This window comes from Lonchura striata, chromosome 3 (genome assembly GCF_050655825.1).
Source record: "Lonchura striata isolate lonStrDom1 chromosome 3, ASM5065582v1, whole genome shotgun sequence".
NCBI lineage: Eukaryota > Metazoa > Chordata > Aves > Passeriformes > Estrildidae > Lonchura > Lonchura striata.
The window spans coordinates 14,557,195-14,577,136 of record NC_140705.1 but is presented as its reverse complement, the minus strand read 5'-3'; the positions used below and the strand labels follow the sequence as shown (position 1 = coordinate 14,577,136).

Below are 19,942 nucleotides of genomic sequence, written 5' to 3'. Positions count from 1 at the left end.
GTACAGATTTCCAATCACTTGGTAAAACCCTGTCTTTCAACCCTGCACATGAACTCCCAAAAACCCTAAATACAAAGAAGTCACAAGCATCCAGCTATATTTGCAGAAGCACTGAGAAACCATCATCATGTGCTGTCATCTTTCTAACACAATCCTGTCCCCATGCTCTGAATAGCCACATTCTGCATTTATTAAGAAAATAAATTAACTATATAACCCACTTGTAAGGCCATCTTGTCAGAGAAAATACATAAACACTGAAAATGGTATCTGCTCTGCTACAGCTTTCATTACATGCTTTGCTCAAAAGTGTGTGTGAGGAAGGTCTAGTTGAGCTAGTGGGGGCACTTCAGTGACACGAGGGCTCAGGGAAGCTCTCTGGATCAGTCTGAGCACCACAGTGTTCATCCTGCACCAGTGCCTAAAGCAAACCCCACTCTGCACCACACTGGGTCCAGCCTCTACAGTTCAGATTAAAAATGTTATGTCTCATGTGATGTTGTGCCCCCAGACTGGACCTCAAAAGGCCCTTTGGTCACAGGTCTTCCCAACAGTTCACCTACAAATCAGAAGAAGGAAACACACATGGCAATACTTACTCTATATCCAATACCATATGGGGATTAGACTGTTCTTTATCTTGTTCGCTGTCATAGAACAGGATCTTCTTGCTGCTTACAATTACATACTGTAAGGAGACAAAAGGATAAAACATGTTTTAATCCAGCTCATCACAGATGTCAAATATGTCACAGCAATTCTCTATCACATATGTTGTGGCAATATTTTTGTACAATTTGATTAAATGGTACCTAAGTGGAAAATGGTAGTACTTTATACTAAGTCAATGCCAAGGAATTCATTGCATAACAAACACGATTCTGATTACCTGATAAATGAAGTTGTATTATCAGATTAACTGATTTTTAAACATATTTAAATATCTATGAAGAAACAAAACTGAAAGCCAGAAGAATAAGATATAAGCTTTTCCTTTCTATTTCATTGATTTAATTTTCACTTGGACTGGTAGAGAGAGTAACTGTCATCCTCTGCCTATTTCATGTGTGCAGGTGACAACTAACAGGAATCATACTTTAAAAGATCACTATTATACTTACCAGAATAGTTAGCAATCTTCACTAAAAAGCTAATTACCTAAAAGATGTTCTGCTTCCAAAATTTTGTCAAGAATTAACTGCATGGCAGCAGTAAGGAAATTTGTACAAAAACGTGTATGTTACATTTTGGACAAAATCTCATCAAAGAGGTTACTGAGAAGCAGCAAACATGAAGGCTGCACAAGGCAGGAGGAGTAGGTTTTAGTCTTATCTCCTAAATAAAGAAATTGTCAAGAGTACCTGTTTCCAGACTCTGCCTAATTCCAGCTCTGTAATACTGCTGGGAATGCTTATGGCATGTATAAACATTTGAAAATCATGAATGACTGTTCTCACCTCTGGCTATACAAAGAGGAGTCTTAAACTATTAAATTGTCTTAAGCTGCTCCTCTCAGATGCAGGATTACCAGTTAACATATTTTATACATTTAAGTAAAGAGAGAACACATAGAAAAACTGAAGTGCTGAAAACCTACACTAAGTTTAAAGTCGAACCTATGCATGAAACAAAATCATAAATCTGGTTTTCTTACCTTTTTAACCCATCCAAATTTTTTAGTGTTATTTCTAACAGGCATTGATAGCCAGCCTTCCAATCTTGATTCTGAAAAAGAGATAGGTATTAAAGAATAAACACAACAAATTCTGAGACCACTGTGCATTTTAAAATTACTGAACACCAATAATAAAGCAAGAGTGCAAACATGAGAAGATGAACTATTTAACAGTATGAGATCTTGTAAAGTTTACCATGGCAAATGTTCAGGAATATGTTAAATAATGTACCACTGAATACAGCCAATAACCAGCAATGCAATCACAACAAAGTAGTAGACACAAGGAGGAAGGAGAAGAACAAACTTGCAACTATAGCACACACATTCTCTTTAGTAATTTTTTCAAGTCTTAAAAGCCTTATGTCTATTGACTGTTACCTTTACAACAGCACCTAAAGATATTAGTACAGACCACACAATATCCAATCCAAGACCAAAAAAAAAGTCAAATTACCACCACAAATAACCTATATACCCTATGTGCTGGGGAAAATGTCAGTTTAGCATTCTAATTCATACTTTTTTGGTCTGTAAATTTTTCTTCTCTCTAATTCTGCCTCTATCTCCTAGGCTTTCTAATCCAAAATAAGTAATTTTTGGCTAACCTTTAGGCCTTGCCTAAACTCAACTGCCCTTTCACATGCTTGCAGTATTTTATATTACACTGGCACATTTGTCAGATTTGATTTATAAAGAGTAAGGAGAGCTCAGCTGTTGTTTGACACACACATTTCAGTAGTCACCAAAAGCTCAACAGGATCACACTTTCTCAGTGCTTGGTAATACACAGGATCACATACCCTTCCACCCTATTTTTGTAGCTGCATGTAACACAAGTCTTTCTTCTCCCTATGCTTTATTAAGGGGAAATACTTAATTGCGGTAGTATTTTTCTACTGAGTTTCCTACCCTAGCAGATAACCTCTACTGGCTGCTGAGGAACTTCCAAGTCAAAAATAATGAAGTGTTAAGCATTAACAAAGACAAAACCATGAAACAAGCAGAAACATACTCCAAAATTACAAAAACTATTTTCCTTCTCATCAGAGGGCATGTGCAGGCTCCTGCCCATGTTTAACACAGTGTAACAAATAATTACTAGATACTAGATATTCATAGAATTCTTTCTGTGAATGTCTTCAATGCTTATAGTCCTATCAGCAGTGCTGCTGGTGGCCTATTTTAATACACATATCAAGTACATGAAACAGTTCTGTAACATTTGTTTTGCCTCATACCTGCCACCTTATATTGTTCCTTTCAACTACACCTCATAGAAAGTGTAACAAGCATAACGTTGATGCAAAAAAATAGTCTACCCATATTCAGGAGGCACAAGTAGAGCAAAAAAAATGCATGTTTCTACTATTTCCTAAAATATGATTTTTGTATTTTTCTCTGTAACCTGAAATACATATTGAATTAGGTAAAATGAGAGCTTCTCATTATATTTCTTCACTTCTAGTGTCCATTCAATACTAACAGATCAGAAAAAGGGCAGAAAATTCCAAACTTCTCAAAATACATGCTTATAAACACTAGGAGAGGAGAAACAACGGAAGACACTATCCTACCTCAAATCTTTTGTAATTATGTCAGAAAAAAATCCCATCCTAGCTATAATTTTTACTTTAGAACAAAGCAAATCCATGCACATACCACAACAGCAGCTAACAAGGAAAAAAATATGTATGTGTGTAGGTTTTCTTTCATTAGAAGCTTCAAAGCAAAACCCAGAGAATGAGGAGAAGAAGAGAGGAAATGCATTATTCTTTACTCTAGTTTGATGAAGTAATGTCAAAATACCAAAAGAGGTTCTATGTTCAATGGAAAGGTATTCATACTTTAAAGGAACCTCATGTGAAATACAGAAATTTGAATGCTATAAAAACCCACTTCTAACATTAACACCAAACAGAAGCTTTGTTAAAAGGGTGTATGTGTAGTCATATAAAATTAATATAAAATGTAGTCATATAAGAATTAATAAAACAGGGCCTTATCACTCATAATACACTTTTAAGGTAAAACAATGTAATATTCAGGACAATTAATTTCTACAAGAAAATCATATATGTTTAGATGTGAGGAGTTAGATGTTTCCACACTTAAATGAAAAGATTTGAGTTTTGGTGTCCAGTACCTTAGGGTCATATAGAGAACTGCAGATACTGCGTAGAGGCTATTTTGAAAACAAGCCATAAGGCTTATTTATTCAATGCCTCAATGAACATGGTGGGTTTATAACTGTCAGCAAGCATTTGCAAACATTTAGAGAAAACAGGCCAGTCATTTGTTCATGCAAATCTTCTCATGTTTTGATGGCAATGTTTCCTGCTGCTGCAGCATGTTATCTGCCAGATTTGGTTTATGTTTCTTTCATTATGTATTAATAGTGTTAGTTCTGAAACAGAGAAAATGACAAAGAACAAAACCAAACTCTCAGGGATGTCACCTGTGCTATCAACTTCTGTAGGGCTGTGGGAACAAGACAAAGGTTCTTCCTCTGAGTCAGAATCGGAATCAAGAAGCATGCGAGAACTGGAAGGCTTAGTGGCAATACTGACAGAGGTAGAAGAGTGCTGATAGGTAAAGGACATGGATTCCATAGTGTGGGATTGAGTGATATGGACTAAACATAAAGCATAAAGGAGGAAAAGTAGAAAAGAAGTCAAAACAGAATCTCTAGGAGAATATTAGTTTTACATTTTATCACATACACACAATAATTGCAAAGTAACCACCAAAATAAAGTGAAAAAAATATTTAGTTCTAATGGAGTACAACAGAATTTAGAAACTTCTTTAAATAAATGTAAGGTGAAGTATTTCAACAGACAGATTTAGTTAGCAGGTGAGCAAGTGATCACTATCAAAGGATTGATAAGATGGTAGAAATAGATGAAGACGAATAGATGAAGAATCATCAGACCATCAATTTAATACTCCAGTTTCTATGGAAAAACACTGGTATAAACCCAGTTAACGCAGAAATATTAATAAAATTAACATACCAGGGAATCCATCATCTGCCTCAGCCTCTCCAGGTCCACTGCCTATGCTACTGTTGTCCAGCCCAATGTGCAGTGACTGCAGCTGGGAACGAAGCTGTTCAATGTCACTGTCTTTGCTGTCCAGAGTCATCTGCAGTTCAATTCGTATCTGACTCTCTTCTGCTATTTGCTGCAGGGATAAATCACAAGATTTCCTATTATCACAGTATTTGATTACTCAGAGAAAATTATGCAGAATTTGTACCCAATCTCAATATATATTCTGTGTTGGGAAAAGTTAGAAATAGAGATTGAATATGTTACCTTAAAGTCTGTATCAATAGTAAGATTTTACAAAAATGCTGCAATGTTTATTTTTACAAAAGGATCTTACTGCCTGCATTTCATTTATTTCCTTCTGATATTTGATCATCATCTGGGTTAACTTTTCTCGTTCAGACTTCAGTTCCATATGCAGCTTCCTATTTTCCTTTTCCTTCCGCCGTACATCAGTGTCAGCTCCACGTTTGACTGGACCCTTCCGATTCATGATTTCAGCCAATTTATTCACAGCCTTCCCGTGGAAAGAAAAAAGTGACAAAAACCAAATTATTATGTTGTGAAGAAATAAAGTCTTCTCTCTGTCTATAACCAGGCACAAACTAAGACCTCTGCAATCCAGCACTACAAGCTTGCTTTAATTCAATGTATTACACAAAAGAAGGTATTGATGCCCTTTTTACTTGAAGCAAGCATTAGCTGTGTGAGCACTTTTACTCATTTAAATAATCCTTTCCATTTTCACTAGCTAGACCCAAAATATGTCTTTGTATTAAAATGCCACTTGTTCTAAAAACAATCTAGATTAAAATCAGAAATGTATGTCTTTAGAGAACTTGCAGAGGTATGCAAACCAAGACTGAAACCAGTAACATATCAAATCATTTGACGGAAATGAAGGCTTTTGCTGGTGAAATACATCTGGATTAGAAGTTCCTCTATTATGAATCATAAGGATCCAGTTTCACTACACTGAAAGTCTACGTAGAAGAAGGAGAAAAAACCCAATATATTTACTTTCAGAGCAAAACCAAATAAAGCAACACTGGTATATATCAATACTTTATAACAGAAAGTATTCTATTAAAAATTATTTGATTCATGAACAGTGTCTACATGCATTTGAATATATTTGCTTACCTGGGTTTTTAATGTTCTTTCATTCAACAACTGTTTCTCAAATTGTGCTTTAATATTTCCTACATTTGCTTCTTCTTCTTTAAGTTTTGTAATTTCTGTAGCAAGGTAATTAAAAAGAAAATCTATGAAAATTCATGACAAACACACATAGTACTATTAAAGAACAAACCTATTTTCAATTTAAATCACATTTGGTTCAGAGATTACATACGTTCTTGTGCTTCCTTCAGTTTATTGTTTAGCTCTTCTTTCTCATTAGCAAGGTTAGCCACATCACTAGTTAGTGTCCTATTTGCTTCTTCCAACTAAAAAAAAAAAAGGACATGTGACAAAACTCATTATTTGGCAAACAAAGCTGGATTAGAAGACAGAAGGAAATTCTGCAGAGTGAGACCAGGATGAGGGTAAGAGGACTTGCTGTAAGAGGGGAAGGGGCAGAGAAGAAATGGCCAGAGAAATGCATGGATGAAACAAAATAATAGATTCTTGAATTTCAATCATAAGAAATAATTACTTTAAAAACATTAGGTATATTTGTGTATCCCCAAAACTGCTAAAGAGCAATGCATAACTCAAACTGCAAATAAAGCTTACATACAACCTCAACCCAAATTATAGATCATGTAACTCACTGAGGCTATGGTGGCATCTTTCTCAGTAAGTTCTTGTTTATGCCTCGCCATCATCTCTTTAATCTCCAGCTCTTTCATAATCTTCTCTTTTTCCAAATCAGAGTACTGTTCTTCAGCAATGGAACGGGCAAGTTGTTCTGAATCTGCTTTTGTCAAAGTAATCTCTAGCTGAGCAGCCAAAGAATCTCTGCAAATTATTGATATACACTTTTAAAATGGGTAGGTTAGGGAGGGGAGGAAAGAAAACAACAAAAAGCCACCCTGATCTTCTATGCATTAGTAGTCCAACTAGCAAAACCTACCTCTCATCCTGTAATTCTTGCATCTTTTGCTGCATTTCTTTACAAATTTTGGTCTTTTCCTCACATTCTTCTTTAAGTTCTCGAACTTGTGTCTTATAGAGAGTCTAGAATTTAAAGTTGGAAAGAAAATTATGTGATTTCTATACTCTTGAGGATCCACAAAATTTATACAAGTTGACATGGTATGCAGTTCTTTAATCACACTAATTAGAGTATAATTGTGCAATGCCTTCTTGAAACTTATCTAAATGTCATCATCATTCACAAATGTGCTTTGGTTATTTTACTTTGTTGTTTTTCCTTTTTTAATTTGTATATTTGTGAATGGGTAGTTATATTATTTGCATTTTCTTTGTATAAATAATGCAAAAGATATTCTAAATGTGAAAATAACTATTTTATACAAAACCAGAAGTATCTGAAGCACAGAAAATAATTAATTATTTTATCTACTATTTTAAATCTTTGTCTGATGTAATTAGGCATGTGGAGTTTAGAATCTAATCATATATATCCATGAAACCAGTATGACAGTTAAAGAACAAAAAGAAATACAGGAATACGGGAAAAAACAATTAGAAAATAATTTGAAATTCAAAATTTCATGGAATAAATATAAATTTAGAACTCTGATGAAAATGAAAGAAACATTATTTTGCTCTGTCCATTCAAATGACTGACTACAGATCAAGTGACAGATGACTCTAAGTGTACTCACTGCAGGGATTTCAGGATAGATTGTCTTTCTGGCCCCTCTACAGCAGTCAACTGACCTCAGTGCTCCCTTTCTTTCCTTTAATATGTGTAACATTTTCATCTATAAAATTTTAGGTAGGCCTCCTCCTCACTAATCTAAATCCACAAGCAAATCTTAATTTTCTGTTAATATTGAAACAAGCCTTTTGGCATCTCATGCAATGTGCTGCGCACTGTTAATAAAATCTAACCTCCACATGCCAGTGATGATTTTTAAGTATGCTACCCATTTATTCTGGTGCACGTTGCCACAATAAAAGAAAAACTCCAATAGATAACTACCAAGTTTGGTTGTAAAGCAAAATTTCCATCTGAGCAGTAGATGTATTGTCACATCACATGAGAATACAATTCTTCTCTACCATACAGCATGGAAAAGGCTTGAAAAATGCATGAGATTATTCATACTGTGGAAAATGAGTTGCTTGACTCCTCCCTCTGAACTCTCCCACAAAGCTGCGACATTTCTCAACATGATCAAGATCTAGGCAGCAGACAACACTGGAGACATGCACAAGAAAAACCAGTAGCTTTGGGTTACAGATGTGAAACATCTGATGGCTGAGGGGGAAGAAGAAAAGCTAACATACTCAGTAAGCAGATTAATGTAAAAATAAAACAGCATCAAACATACTGAGAAATATTGTTCAGCTTCGAGCTGGTCTTGAAGCTCTTTCATTTGTCCATCTGCATCTTGACGTTCCCTAGAAAGGAAGAACATGCTTTAAAGATATGAAGATATTCCAAAGCAGTAAACAGAAAAGAGAGCATTCACACTCTTGAGATCTCCAGCAATTTCTTGACCTAAGTATCATCAGCTATTAAACCTGAATCTTCCTATGGGTACCAGCTCTCTTTATCACTCGTACACCTGAGAATACTGCACTAATAACAAGTCAGTTTAATACTGCTAACACAATAAACTACAACCGTGTCACAAAGTTTAACTGGTAAGAGACATTGATAAAGTAAACAGCCACCAACAGAATCTAATTTCCATGTAAAATGTCATTGATCTGACTGGTTGTTTTGGGTCTCCTGTTTGCTAGAGCACAGTCTGTGAATGTCTGTATTCCTTGACACACATATTTTCTTGAATTCATCTGTTATTTAAACAACAGCTCCATAACACAGAAATGTAGCAGAAAAGACTTCTGCCAGTGCTCCCCATTATGGCCACCTTCTACATGACTAACTGCATCTTCCTGACAGAAAGGCAAAGCACAGGGAGAAGAAACATCCAAGTCATAAAGGAGCTAGGATTGAGATTCATCTGATATGTGTGGTAACCTGGTCATTTCATTCACAAGAAAGTTCTTTATGTAAAAAATAAAATTGTTTCTTTCCTTATTTGCTATCAGGTGCAAATACTACTTGTAAGACCTTGAAGAACTACTGACACTCCTATCTGAAGGTCCAACAGATGTGTTATCTGTAGTACTAGGTATTTCCAATGGTTATGCTTTGTAGATCTGTAGCAGTATTTCCAACTCTGATAAGCTCTCCTAGACTAATAATTCCAGTAACTTTCCTCTTCACTGAAGTCCTACATCATTAAAAAAGTTACCTAGGCCTTCAGTTAAATAAGTGTTTCTCTCAAGTTTTCAGACTCATATTTAAGCTGTGTTTTCCAAGATTTTTCAGGTTAACGAACGCCTTTTAATACAAACCTATACACTGCTGAATCACTAGGGCAAGTCACAATTAGAGGTACTGTAAATTATTTCAAAGAACAATTAAGTTTTGCACTGTAGAATAGCATATTCCTTGCAGCAACTTTCAAAATTAATTTTGCTCCCAGCTTTTGTTCCAAAAATACTTCAAATCAGTAACATGACAAAAACATATAGAGCAACTTGCATACTTGCGGAGTTCGTTGTTTTGTTTTTCCAGACTTAATTTGATTTCCTGAAGGTGGTTGTTCTCCTGCTTTAACTGCTTCTCTGACATTCTCAAGGTGTTGACCTGCTGTGTTTGCATCTTGAGGTCATTTTGAGTGAGACAGCGCTTTTGCGTTTCTTGCTCTATTTTTAACGTCAAGTTTTTTACCTGAAAAATAAGTAGAAACCTGTGAATTTTACAGATCTACACAAGAAAACAACACTTAAACAGTCTCTAATTGACCTCCTTTACATCTCTTGGTAAATCAAAGCTGCTTCCTGAAAAAAGGCATTAGCACACATTAAATCACCTAGTTTTTCCATGTCAATCTCACAGCATTTACCACTGTAGAGGACAAACCTTTTAACATGAATAATTCTGAAATATTTCAGAAAAATGACACCACATTTCATAAGCAAACCTTTTAAAGTTTCAAAGGCAGAGGGGGAAAACTTTGTTGCCGTTTTCATTCACAAATATTCCCAAATACAGCTATAACAGGAAAAATACTAGGACATGGAAAACAAGGTTTGACTCAAGACAAAGCGCTCCTTACATCTTCACTCAGTAGATCCTTCTGTCGAAGGAGCTCATTTATTTTCTGTTGGGATTGTTTGAGATCACAGTCTAACATGGAGCGCTGCTTCTCAGCTTCCAACAGCCGATTTTCTACTTTCTGCTTTAAAGCTCTCTCTTCCAAAAGTTTCTTTTCCATTTCTGTGAAGTAAAAGGTATAAGACATCAGTGAAGTGTAAACAGCAGATTTTGGAGGTCAAAGGGAAGAGAATGTCTACCCTGTACTAACAATAAGCCACATGGTTTTCCTTTTAAAACTGAATAGAAAGACTACTTAGAAGTGATTAGTTAAAATTTTCACAGTAGATACACACCCAGAGGATGCTTTTAAGCATTTCTGACAAAACTATTTCCTACTTTTGAGCTTTTAGATAACTTCCAGTTTTATCTGCAACACCTCTGAGATTAACAAAACAGGTAGAATTTTAAAAATAAAACATTTAAGTCTACTGTGCTATGGCTGTGACAATATAAAATCAAAGAGCTGATGCTGTTTGAGAACCTGATATGCCAAGTAACTCAGCCATTGTTACTGAATCATTCTTGCTTCTTTTGAAGATCTGCATGCTCAAAATTTTTGGGAATGTTCTGCAATTGGAAGGACAGGATCTGTAGGTAGCTTTTTAATTAGCTGCAATAAACATAAGCCATTTAATTCAAAATAAGAGCTATCTTCTGAATTTTTTTGGCAATTATCCCTCCCTTCAAGATATTTCAGTTGTCATGAGATGCACCAGAATATGCACAATGAAAGATTATATTATCTACTTTGTACAATTCACACCTAAGTCCAACTGTGATGTCAAATACACACCTTTCATGGCTTCAGATTTTGCTTCCTCTATAGACTCATAGATCTTATTTTTGTCTGCTAATCGTGCTTTTGTGGCTTTATGTTCAGCTTCTTCTTGTTCAAGGTTCTGCTGCATAACTTTAAATTTATATGTCATATCTATTTCCATGTTGCTCTTTTCCTGTTAAAGAAAAAATAATATTGAAATAAAACATTAAATACACCAGGTTAGTGGCAGAATTTTGAACAACACCATGCCGCTTGGAAGGAAACTTGGAATAGAAGAGAGAGCTCATGCTAAGGAAATGAGAACTCATTTCCATAAATGTTTTTTTGTGAACATCAAAGCATTCTAAAAATGTACGACATCCCCAGTTGCAAACAATTATAGAATTACTGCCTTAACAACCAACATTCTATAGTAAGAGCAATCTGAAGATTAAGTTTATTGAAGAAATTTTTCAAGCCATTTGTTCCAATAACAATTTTGTTTAAAAAATCCTATTAGCAGAGGCTCTTATTTTTGGCAATAATGAGAATTTTAAAAAACTCCACACTGAAATGAAATTAAATGTAGCAATTGTATTGTTAAGGTACACAATGGAGTACATAATTAAGTACTTTAGAAGTAAAATGTATTATGATTGTATGGGAAATGATGTCTTTTTCCCCCACTTCTCAAATTGGGGGGGAAAAAAAAATTGTATAGGTTTGGTTGCAATGTGTCAAGTAATAAAAGTACAAATGTTCATCTATCAGTGCTCTTACCTTTTCTAAATCTGTGAGCTTTTCCTGCAATTGTCTTTTCTCCATTTCCAGTTTGGCTAATGCACTCTTTCCATTTTTCACTTCTTCTTCAAGGCTAGATATTCGACCTTAAAATTACCAAAATATCAACGAGGCTGTGGTCAGTGTGTGAAAACAAACTTTATCTATTTAGAGGTAACATTTTTGAAATGTAACAGCTTCTAATTCTGACTATTAAGAATGTCTCCTTTTAGGGTGATTCTAAAAGCTATCAAAAATGTTTTGTAGATGTTACCACACATTTTTTCTTAAATGCTATTCACAATTATGTAACATTTTATAAAACAGCATGCTTACCTAGTCACAGTCTGAAACTCAAATAACACCACCCACACCAGAGAAAAGAAGCAATCTCAACTTCAGAAGATTTGCAGGAATACCTTGTAAATCACTGATCATCTCTGATCCATGACTTCGGTCTCTCCTTTCTGATTCTAGAGCTGACTGAAGATTGAGATACTCCTTCTCCAGTTTGAGTTTTGCATTCTCTAGCAGGCAGTTCTTATCTTGTAGTTCTCTATTATTAATTTCCAGCTGCTGGATTTGCTTTGTGCTTTCTGTCTGGTTCTTCCTTAACCTGGCTGCAGTATCAGACTCTGACCGCAACAAAGAATTGGCTTCATCCAACTAAGATTGATAAAAACATACTTCAGAAACAATTAAATTATAAAGAACACTATTTCTACTACAGAATACTAAGTTTTATGAGTTAAAGAAGTAAGGACTATATTTTAAGATTACATTTGAGCACCAAAACCTAACAAGAAAGAACAGCTTTTAAAACCTGATTACACATTCCAAGTTCCTCCACTGTTACCAAAATCTGTATTTCAAGCAGTGATTATTATAAAATATTGGCATACCTGTCTTTGTAATTGATTGATTTTTTCATTGGATATTTGAGAGTTCTGATTCCTCTTTTTTAAATCTTCAAGTTGGTCTTTCAAACTGTTAACTGCAACAAACACAACTCAACATTGTTAATAACTGTCATGAAAACACTTCAATTGGAACTATAATTCATTTATTTTAAGTATTAAAAACCCACATCAAAATGGAACCTTCAAGCATGGTTGAACATACCCTCATTTTCCAAATTGCGTTTCTTATCTGCTTCATGTTCTGCTTTCCTCTGGTATTCCGTATTCTTATGCTGAAGAAGAGCCTTCTCTCTCTCTAACTGTCTGACTGCAGACTCTACATTCTTCCTTGAAGTTATCTGGATATATTAAAAAAATTACATCACTAATTACATATACAGGAGTGGTAATTTTTATACGATAAAAACACAGCTCATGCACTCAGTTTAGTCTGTAATGGAGGAAGCCAGTCCATCTGCCTGCTGCAAATACTATGTATCAGAACACGTGGTCAAATCCAGCCCAGGATGTCTATGGCCAGGAGCTTTGCAATTTGAATATTGTTTGATCATCTGGATTTGACAAACCTGGTAGACCTGCCTAAGCAGTCATTCTGGGAGCAAAGAAACATACATGTAAAGGTAAGGTCTTGACATGCACCTACACGAACCATATATTATCTAAATTTGTAGAAGCAGTAAAGCACAAAGCTGAGCAAGAAAGAGTCCTTTTACTAACACCAAGCAATCCAAAGCATGGTCTTCCTCCTCTGGAAACACTACTCTCACACCTTCAATTTTAAAAATCTGTATGGGATATTTGTCTCATGCTGTCTGCCAACTTAAATATATGGTAAAAATCTAGTTCTAGAAAGAAATGTGCAGTTACAGTACAGAAATCATAATAAAAATATTTTAGCAGTGACAACAATTTCATGCTTGTGAACACCAAGAAATCAGCTGGTGTTATTTGCTATAAAATATACAGCTACTCAAAAGCAATTTGCTGTTACTGAAGGGAAAAATCCATGCACAAATGTTACTAATTCCAGTAAGAAATCTATGGCCTTACCTCTTCATCGAGCTCTTTTGCTATCTTCTCTAAACGAACACTTGTAGACCTGAACAAATTTGAAAAATAATTTTAAACCCTACTGATAATACAGAAATTAGAATGTTTGGATGTGTTTCTCTAATTTTATGTAAGGTGTTTTTGTCTCAATAATTCCACGCAAGATATTCTATTTTAAGCAAAAACCTCAAGAACCAGTGAAATCACTAAATAGTGAGATTCTTATAGGGAGTTAAAGCAAAAAAAATCTAAACCAACCCCCAGAAAACCATCCCATTAGTCAAAGGAGTAGCAAGAATTAAGCCAGCAACTTACAGTGAGGTCTGCTTGCAGAGTTGGGAATCCCCAGAGTGGATTAAAATGCTTTTAAGCATTCAGAAACAAAAGGTCTAATAAAACATCTTTATAAACATACCAAGCATGCTGAAACATTCTCACCTGTACTTCTGTTCTAGTTCATCTTTGGCTTGTAATTCATTACTGAGCTGTTCTTCTAGCTTGCTTAGTTTTTTCTGAAACTGTGTAAAATGTCAAAAAAGCATGGTCCACATATAAAAATAATTTCACAGAAAACAAATGCAATTCAAGTAAATAAAAAATAAGGGAAAGAGAGGAAAATTAATTAAATCTTCCAGTATATCTTTTTAAAACCATCACTAGAAGGTTACATCTTTACAAGGTATTAATTCTGATAATTTTAAATATATGGATTTATAGCAACAAAATTTGCTGCATATTGAATTGAACCATCACAGAATTATGTGCCACAGATTGTGAGTCATTAAATTTATATGGGCAAAAAACATTGTTACCGGCCCTTTGCTGTGCTCTGTAGCCAGAGACTTTCCACTGGTGCAGATGTTTTTGGATAGCATTTTCTAAATGAAATGAAAAAAATAAAAAAGGGGTGTACATGACCAAATCAGACAATCTTAGATAATATGGCTAAACATGTTCAATGACCTCACATGAAGAATTTCTTAGTCTTACATCTTGGATGATAATGGAAACTTTGGAAATGTTTTGGTTTGCTTAATAAAATAATTTTAAGAAATAATTGAGTCCAGTACCTAAATAGAAATTATAAATAACAGATTTGGGATTAATCTCATGACTTCAGGCTTTCAAACACATTTATTTTCCTCCCTTCCTCCTCTTCTTCTACCCCCCAAACAAAAAATGTAAACATGTGGGTTTCCAAAATACTTTATAATTGTTACAATTAGAAGATTTCCACAACAGGAACATTGAAAAGGACATCAAAACTGGAGATTTGTTGCTTGAGAAAATGCAGATAAAGTAAGCTGTCAGAAGTGAGATGCAAAATTTTGCCATCTGCATTTACTAACACAATATAAATTAAACATCATGAATGTGACCATATGTATTTTAAACAGCAGCACCATTTCTACTCAAAAGGTGAAGTCTAAAACTATTCATCTATTCATCAATGACAGGAAGGAAGTAGAGTCTAATAAGCTTGTGCATTTAAATTTATCTGATCAATACATAATGCATTTCCTTTATGTATTTTTTAAAATTTGAAAAGCAATTGTAAGTTTTAAGAAATGCTAACAATATACTATCTTCACTTGCATAATACAAATGTTTAAGAAACATAATGAAGTAAGTGTATGAAAATGCCATTGCTTTTCCTGTCATGCAAATTTAAATTCATTAGTCAATCTTCAAAAGCTGGATAAACACGCTCCATATACTCCAACGGAATATGATTTAAACATTCCTTTATCCCTGCAGGTGATAATTTACTTTTTCAAACTCTGAATAAATCAGTCACGAATCATTAATGTAAGTGTGGGACCTTCATAAGAGTAATGCTGTCTGTAGGAAACAGACACTCACACATTGGCTTTCCAAACAAATTCTGGATACAAAAGGAATCTGAGAAATATCTGTATTGGTTTATCTTTATACTACAGTACTTTAGTATACTATCACTTTAACACTTGATTACAACTGTTTCAAAATACAACTGGTTTACTGCTAACCATTTGCTGAATAAACATTTAAGATACTTCACATCCACATAAAATTATGAAGGTTTTTTTTTATTCCTTTCATAATTCAGATACTATACTTACCTCTTTGCTGTCCTGTAAATAGAAAATATCATTTTTATTGAGGATCATTAAAAGAGAAAAAGCCCCCCACAGAACTGTTTCAGACTTAATTTAGACTTTGTCTTTTCTTAACAGATTAACTAAATTAGTTAATCATCCCATTAATACAAATAAAAAAAGCACTAACCTCATTTTTACTAGATTGCACAGATTCATTTTCTCTGCAAGACTGAGAGGAGTCACTTAGCAACCTGTCAAAAACAGAAACAAATCCCTCCAGCTCTTACTAAAGTTTTCAGCAACTCTGGCAACCTGGTCATTTTAATCAATTCTCTCAAATCTCAATTTGTCCTATGTTGCTCTCAGAATGAAGCTTGTTTCATTTTGGTATTAATGCATCTTTCTAATTTGAATTGTTCCTTAACAGAATGTCTCCAAAACTACAGCAGCTTGTAATTTTTAATTAATACAATTATTTCTTGATTATTCAAGATGAATTCTAGAAAGTTGTTATGTTGTGTAAGCTTCTAAAATAACTAATAAAAAGCCTTTTTAGAAAAAAAATTACAAATCTATCAGAATTTTCACCCTAATTGATTTTTAAGGTATTGTATAATTTTGTGAATATAAAAATACACTGTTTAATCAGTTATTGGAATAATTGAAAGTGTAACAAATTATTTTACTCAAACTTTTCATTTTGTATCTTTACAATTGGACATAAATTAATATAATGCAAGGAATAAATTATGCATTTAGAGTGAAAAAAAAGAAAGAATGTAAGAAAAATTGTGCAGGTATGCTTTTAAAAATGCATATTAAAGTATCACATACAAATTGTCTCTGTAATAGGTAAATCCTATGAAAGGCAGCTGGTTTCCCACGAAGGCTTTGGGGATTGGAAAGGTTTCCACGTCTCCCTTGTCATCCTCAATGTCATCAAAATTACTGCTATCTATATCACTGCTAAGCTCAGGAACAACAGGAGCAGCAGCTATAAAAAGGGGAAAAAAGATGAATTTCACTCCAAGATTCAGTCACTTGCTATATACAGGTATGTCTCTAGTGTTAGAAGACTGTATTATAAGATGTCCTTAAATAACTTAGAGTTAAATATGTATTAACCAGGCAGATCTGGAAATATTACTATGAACCATTTTTTCTAGAACAATCTATTTTTGTATTCGTTGCCTAATGCATAGACCATCTAGTATGCAAGACATATTGCTCAGGTAATCACACTTGAGAATATAACTTTAAATACAGTAATAATTTTAAAACTTCTTAGTAAATATAAAACTTTAGAAGATACGACAAGCTTATGAGAACTGAACTACTTTGCTTTTTTTACCTAAAGCTATTAGGTTCTCAATACCTCACATGAAAAGCAGCAAAACTGACAAGACCATTGTCAAACTCCTGCCTTAACTATCAGAAGATTAAAGGAAAAATGAAAGAAAACAAAAAAACCCACCTCAAAAGAACAACAAAACAAGAGAAACAGAAGCTAACATACATTCCTTTCAGATAAAATTCTGAACCATCCAATTCCATTGTTTAGAATTGAAACATCTACATTAAAAACATGATAAAGGTGAAATAATTCCAGTAGGAAAAATGCATATTTATTAACCCTTCCTCATATAAGGTTTCATAATACAAGTGATAAATATGAATGTCTGAGCAAGATTCTTGATAGATAGAAATTACTTTGTTTATACAACTGGAAGTTTATTTTAATTTCTACTATTGTAAATACTGAATAAAATAGAACTTTTAACCTGATTTACTTACTCTCTCGAATGTTGTCCCAGTTCCACTGATCACTTCTGAAGAAAGGGTGATGCTTTATTTCTTCAACTCCATTTCTCCCAAGTCGCACATCCCTAAACAGCCATTAATCCGGAGTCACATTAGGAAAAATAGCTGCTTTTGCTTTTTTTAAATGCTGACTTGTTCATAAGCAGCAATTAAACTTTCAGTAAAGATTGTCTGTGTTAGCCACACTAACAGTCAAACAAAAACAAAATTTAAAAACCACCAACCACTAATCTGTAGTTCCTTATATAAAATTTACTGATTCTTAGCATGCACTCTCCCTGTGACTGCTAAAACGTCCAGAATCTGGAGTCTGCCACGTGGGGAGTAAAGCAAAAAAGCGAGCACTGAGGCAAAAACTAAGAAGAAACTAAAAACACAAACAAAAACTCAACACCCTTGGGGGAAATAAAACTGCAGAACTTTCGTGTCTGCCAAACCACATGACAGACCATAAGACGCAAGTGAAGGAAGGTCTGACTTGCTGCACAGAACAGTTATTCAAAGCTGGACTAAAATAAATATTCTAAGAATTCCATCCTCTGCCCCACAACTAACCCTGACACGACTCTTGCTGATATTTGCCATGAAGTAAATCTTAAGTGCAACGAGAAACTTTTAGTTTGAACAGGAATCTCTCTTGAAACTACGTAAAAGAACAGGACATAAAAACAATGCATGGAAAAGAAGCCATAAATCACAGAGTTGATGTTTAGTCCTTCTTTAAGTGCTTCAGCAGTGATCACACAGCATCTGTTTCAAATAAATTGCTCAAGCCCTGTGTTAAATATAAACAGGAAGAGGGACACACGTAGTACAAGTCCACCTTACTACATTTACACTATTAAATTCTAATCATATTTTCTCTTTACCCTTCAGCTACTAAAGGTGAAAAATGCTGTTAAATAAAGCACATCCTTCCTGACCAACCACAGGCTTGCTCAGCAGAGCAAACAATCTCTCTTCGAATGTAAAACCCATTATAAGGCATTTTGTTTTCCTAATTCCTCCTTCTACAGCGGCCGGATGCCCTGCTCCAGCCAAGTTCAGGTGACCACAGGAAAGCGTAAGAAGGCATCATCGATCCAGAGTTAACTGGGGACCTACCCTGTTCTTTTAAATCAGTGAAATTGAAGATTATCTCTGCTTTCTGAAAGTAAACAAAACGTAATTGCTCAGGTCAAGAACAAGCTTACACAGCTTAATTTCAATAAGTGGCTTAGATCCATTAAGGGAAACTTCTAGGATTTTTTTTTTTTTTGTAGCCAAAACAATAACATTGAAGGTTTGTTAGTTATATTTACCAATTAATGCAACAAAGCAAATGAAAAAAAAATTCAGTAAATACATGCTTACTTTCAGAAAAGTACTTCCTTCCACTTTTTTTAAGTAACATCCATATAGACACTGAGCAAAACAATTTTGTCCTTGCCTCTGAGGTTACTAATTACTTTCAGCATTACAAGTGTGTTATTGCTATTTGAAGGATTTGTCCAGTAAAAACTGTGTTGTTAACAAGAGTTGTAAGAACTGCTCATAGAAATAAAATACAATACCAGGAAAAAACACCTCAAAAGGAAAATTAGAGAACAGGAGGTTTGGCAGAAGAGATTTGAACAGAGATCAGGAGAAGTAGGAGAAGGAATTAATTTTTACAATGTACCATCCAAAATAAAAAACAGTGCCAGAAAAGTATGTGCACTTACCTATCAGTTAAAAAGGCACAGATAAGGTTCTTTGCATGCTTAGAGATTTCCACATCATCAGGGAAATGCAATGAGTTCTTATGATCCATAATTTTACTGTATGTTCCTACTAGTGAGTCTGCATAAAAAGGAGTATCGCCTGAAAATAAAACAGTAAACTGGCTGTGATTTTACATCATGTTTAAGTTATGCAAGTTGAATAAGACAGAAGAGATAATGAAAAGTCTACAAGCAATTTACCTAGAAGAGTCTTTTATTAAGAAAAAGAAAAAAAAATGGACATGCAGTGTACAAGTAATGTATACTACTAAAAATATTCCTTCCCTAAAATGTCTGTGTTATAAACTACACCATTTTCCTTCCTGTCTATCCCTACCAAAATTTTACCTGGTGAATGACATCTTTTGTTCTGCCTTAAAGCTCTCATATATTTTCTAATTTACATAATGGCCGACACCCATAGGAATCAATCTTTAAACATTCCAAGGATAAAACTAAAACTCATTAAAGATTTGCTCATGCACATTTGTTAAAAGGAATCCACCAAAGCTCTCTGAAGACCATTTCAGAGGCAACAGGTCTATGTTCCCTAAGGCATGCCAGCTCTGAGCAGGAGCCCTCCAGTGTGTTACCACACTATTAAACCCATATTAATAAATCTTGTTGACTGACAAATTACATCAGCTTGAGTGCCCATATTAACATGGCAGGTGGCTTTTAAAATAATAAGACTTCTCATCCAGAGGTTTCTAGCCTAGGCTGTAGTTAAAGATATTTGCAAAGGAATTA

The 19,942-nt window shown here is 34.4% G+C and overlaps 1 protein-coding gene across 6 annotated transcripts in view; it reads right to left on the bottom strand.

The window, feature by feature from the left end:
- ROCK2 (Rho associated coiled-coil containing protein kinase 2) overlaps positions 1-19,942 on the bottom strand; it is a 94,435-nt gene that overhangs the window by 7,636 nt on the left and 66,857 nt on the right. For 2 of the 6 annotated variants that reach the window (XM_085576273.1, XM_085576271.1), the window contains exons 7-30: positions 19,154-19,292; positions 17,424-17,515; positions 16,464-16,623; positions 15,817-15,880; positions 14,361-14,426; positions 13,987-14,066; positions 13,549-13,597; positions 12,701-12,836; positions 12,481-12,572; positions 11,998-12,244; positions 11,579-11,685; positions 10,832-10,991; positions 9,998-10,158; positions 9,425-9,609; positions 8,195-8,264; positions 6,805-6,908; positions 6,503-6,689; positions 6,082-6,175; positions 5,871-5,965; positions 5,065-5,244; positions 4,692-4,860; positions 4,134-4,310; positions 1,655-1,725; positions 600-688 (exon numbers count right to left, since the gene is read on the bottom strand). In XM_085576273.1, the coding sequence (XP_085432399.1) occupies positions 600-688; positions 1,655-1,725; positions 4,134-4,310; positions 4,692-4,860; positions 5,065-5,244; positions 5,871-5,965; positions 6,082-6,175; positions 6,503-6,689; positions 6,805-6,908; positions 8,195-8,264; positions 9,425-9,609; positions 9,998-10,158; positions 10,832-10,991; positions 11,579-11,685; positions 11,998-12,244; positions 12,481-12,572; positions 12,701-12,836; positions 13,549-13,597; positions 13,987-14,066; positions 14,361-14,426; positions 15,817-15,880; positions 16,464-16,623; positions 17,424-17,515; positions 19,154-19,292 (2,974 nt within the window). The remainder of the gene's footprint in view (positions 1-599; positions 689-1,654; positions 1,726-4,133; positions 4,311-4,691; positions 4,861-5,064; positions 5,245-5,870; positions 5,966-6,081; positions 6,176-6,502; positions 6,690-6,804; positions 6,909-8,194; positions 8,265-9,424; positions 9,610-9,997; positions 10,159-10,831; positions 10,992-11,578; positions 11,686-11,997; positions 12,245-12,480; positions 12,573-12,700; positions 12,837-13,548; positions 13,598-13,986; positions 14,067-14,360; positions 14,427-15,816; positions 15,881-16,463; positions 16,624-17,423; positions 17,516-19,153; positions 19,293-19,942) is intronic. The other 4 variants (XM_085576276.1, XM_085576274.1, XM_085576272.1 and 1 more) reach the window with 3 other exon arrangements.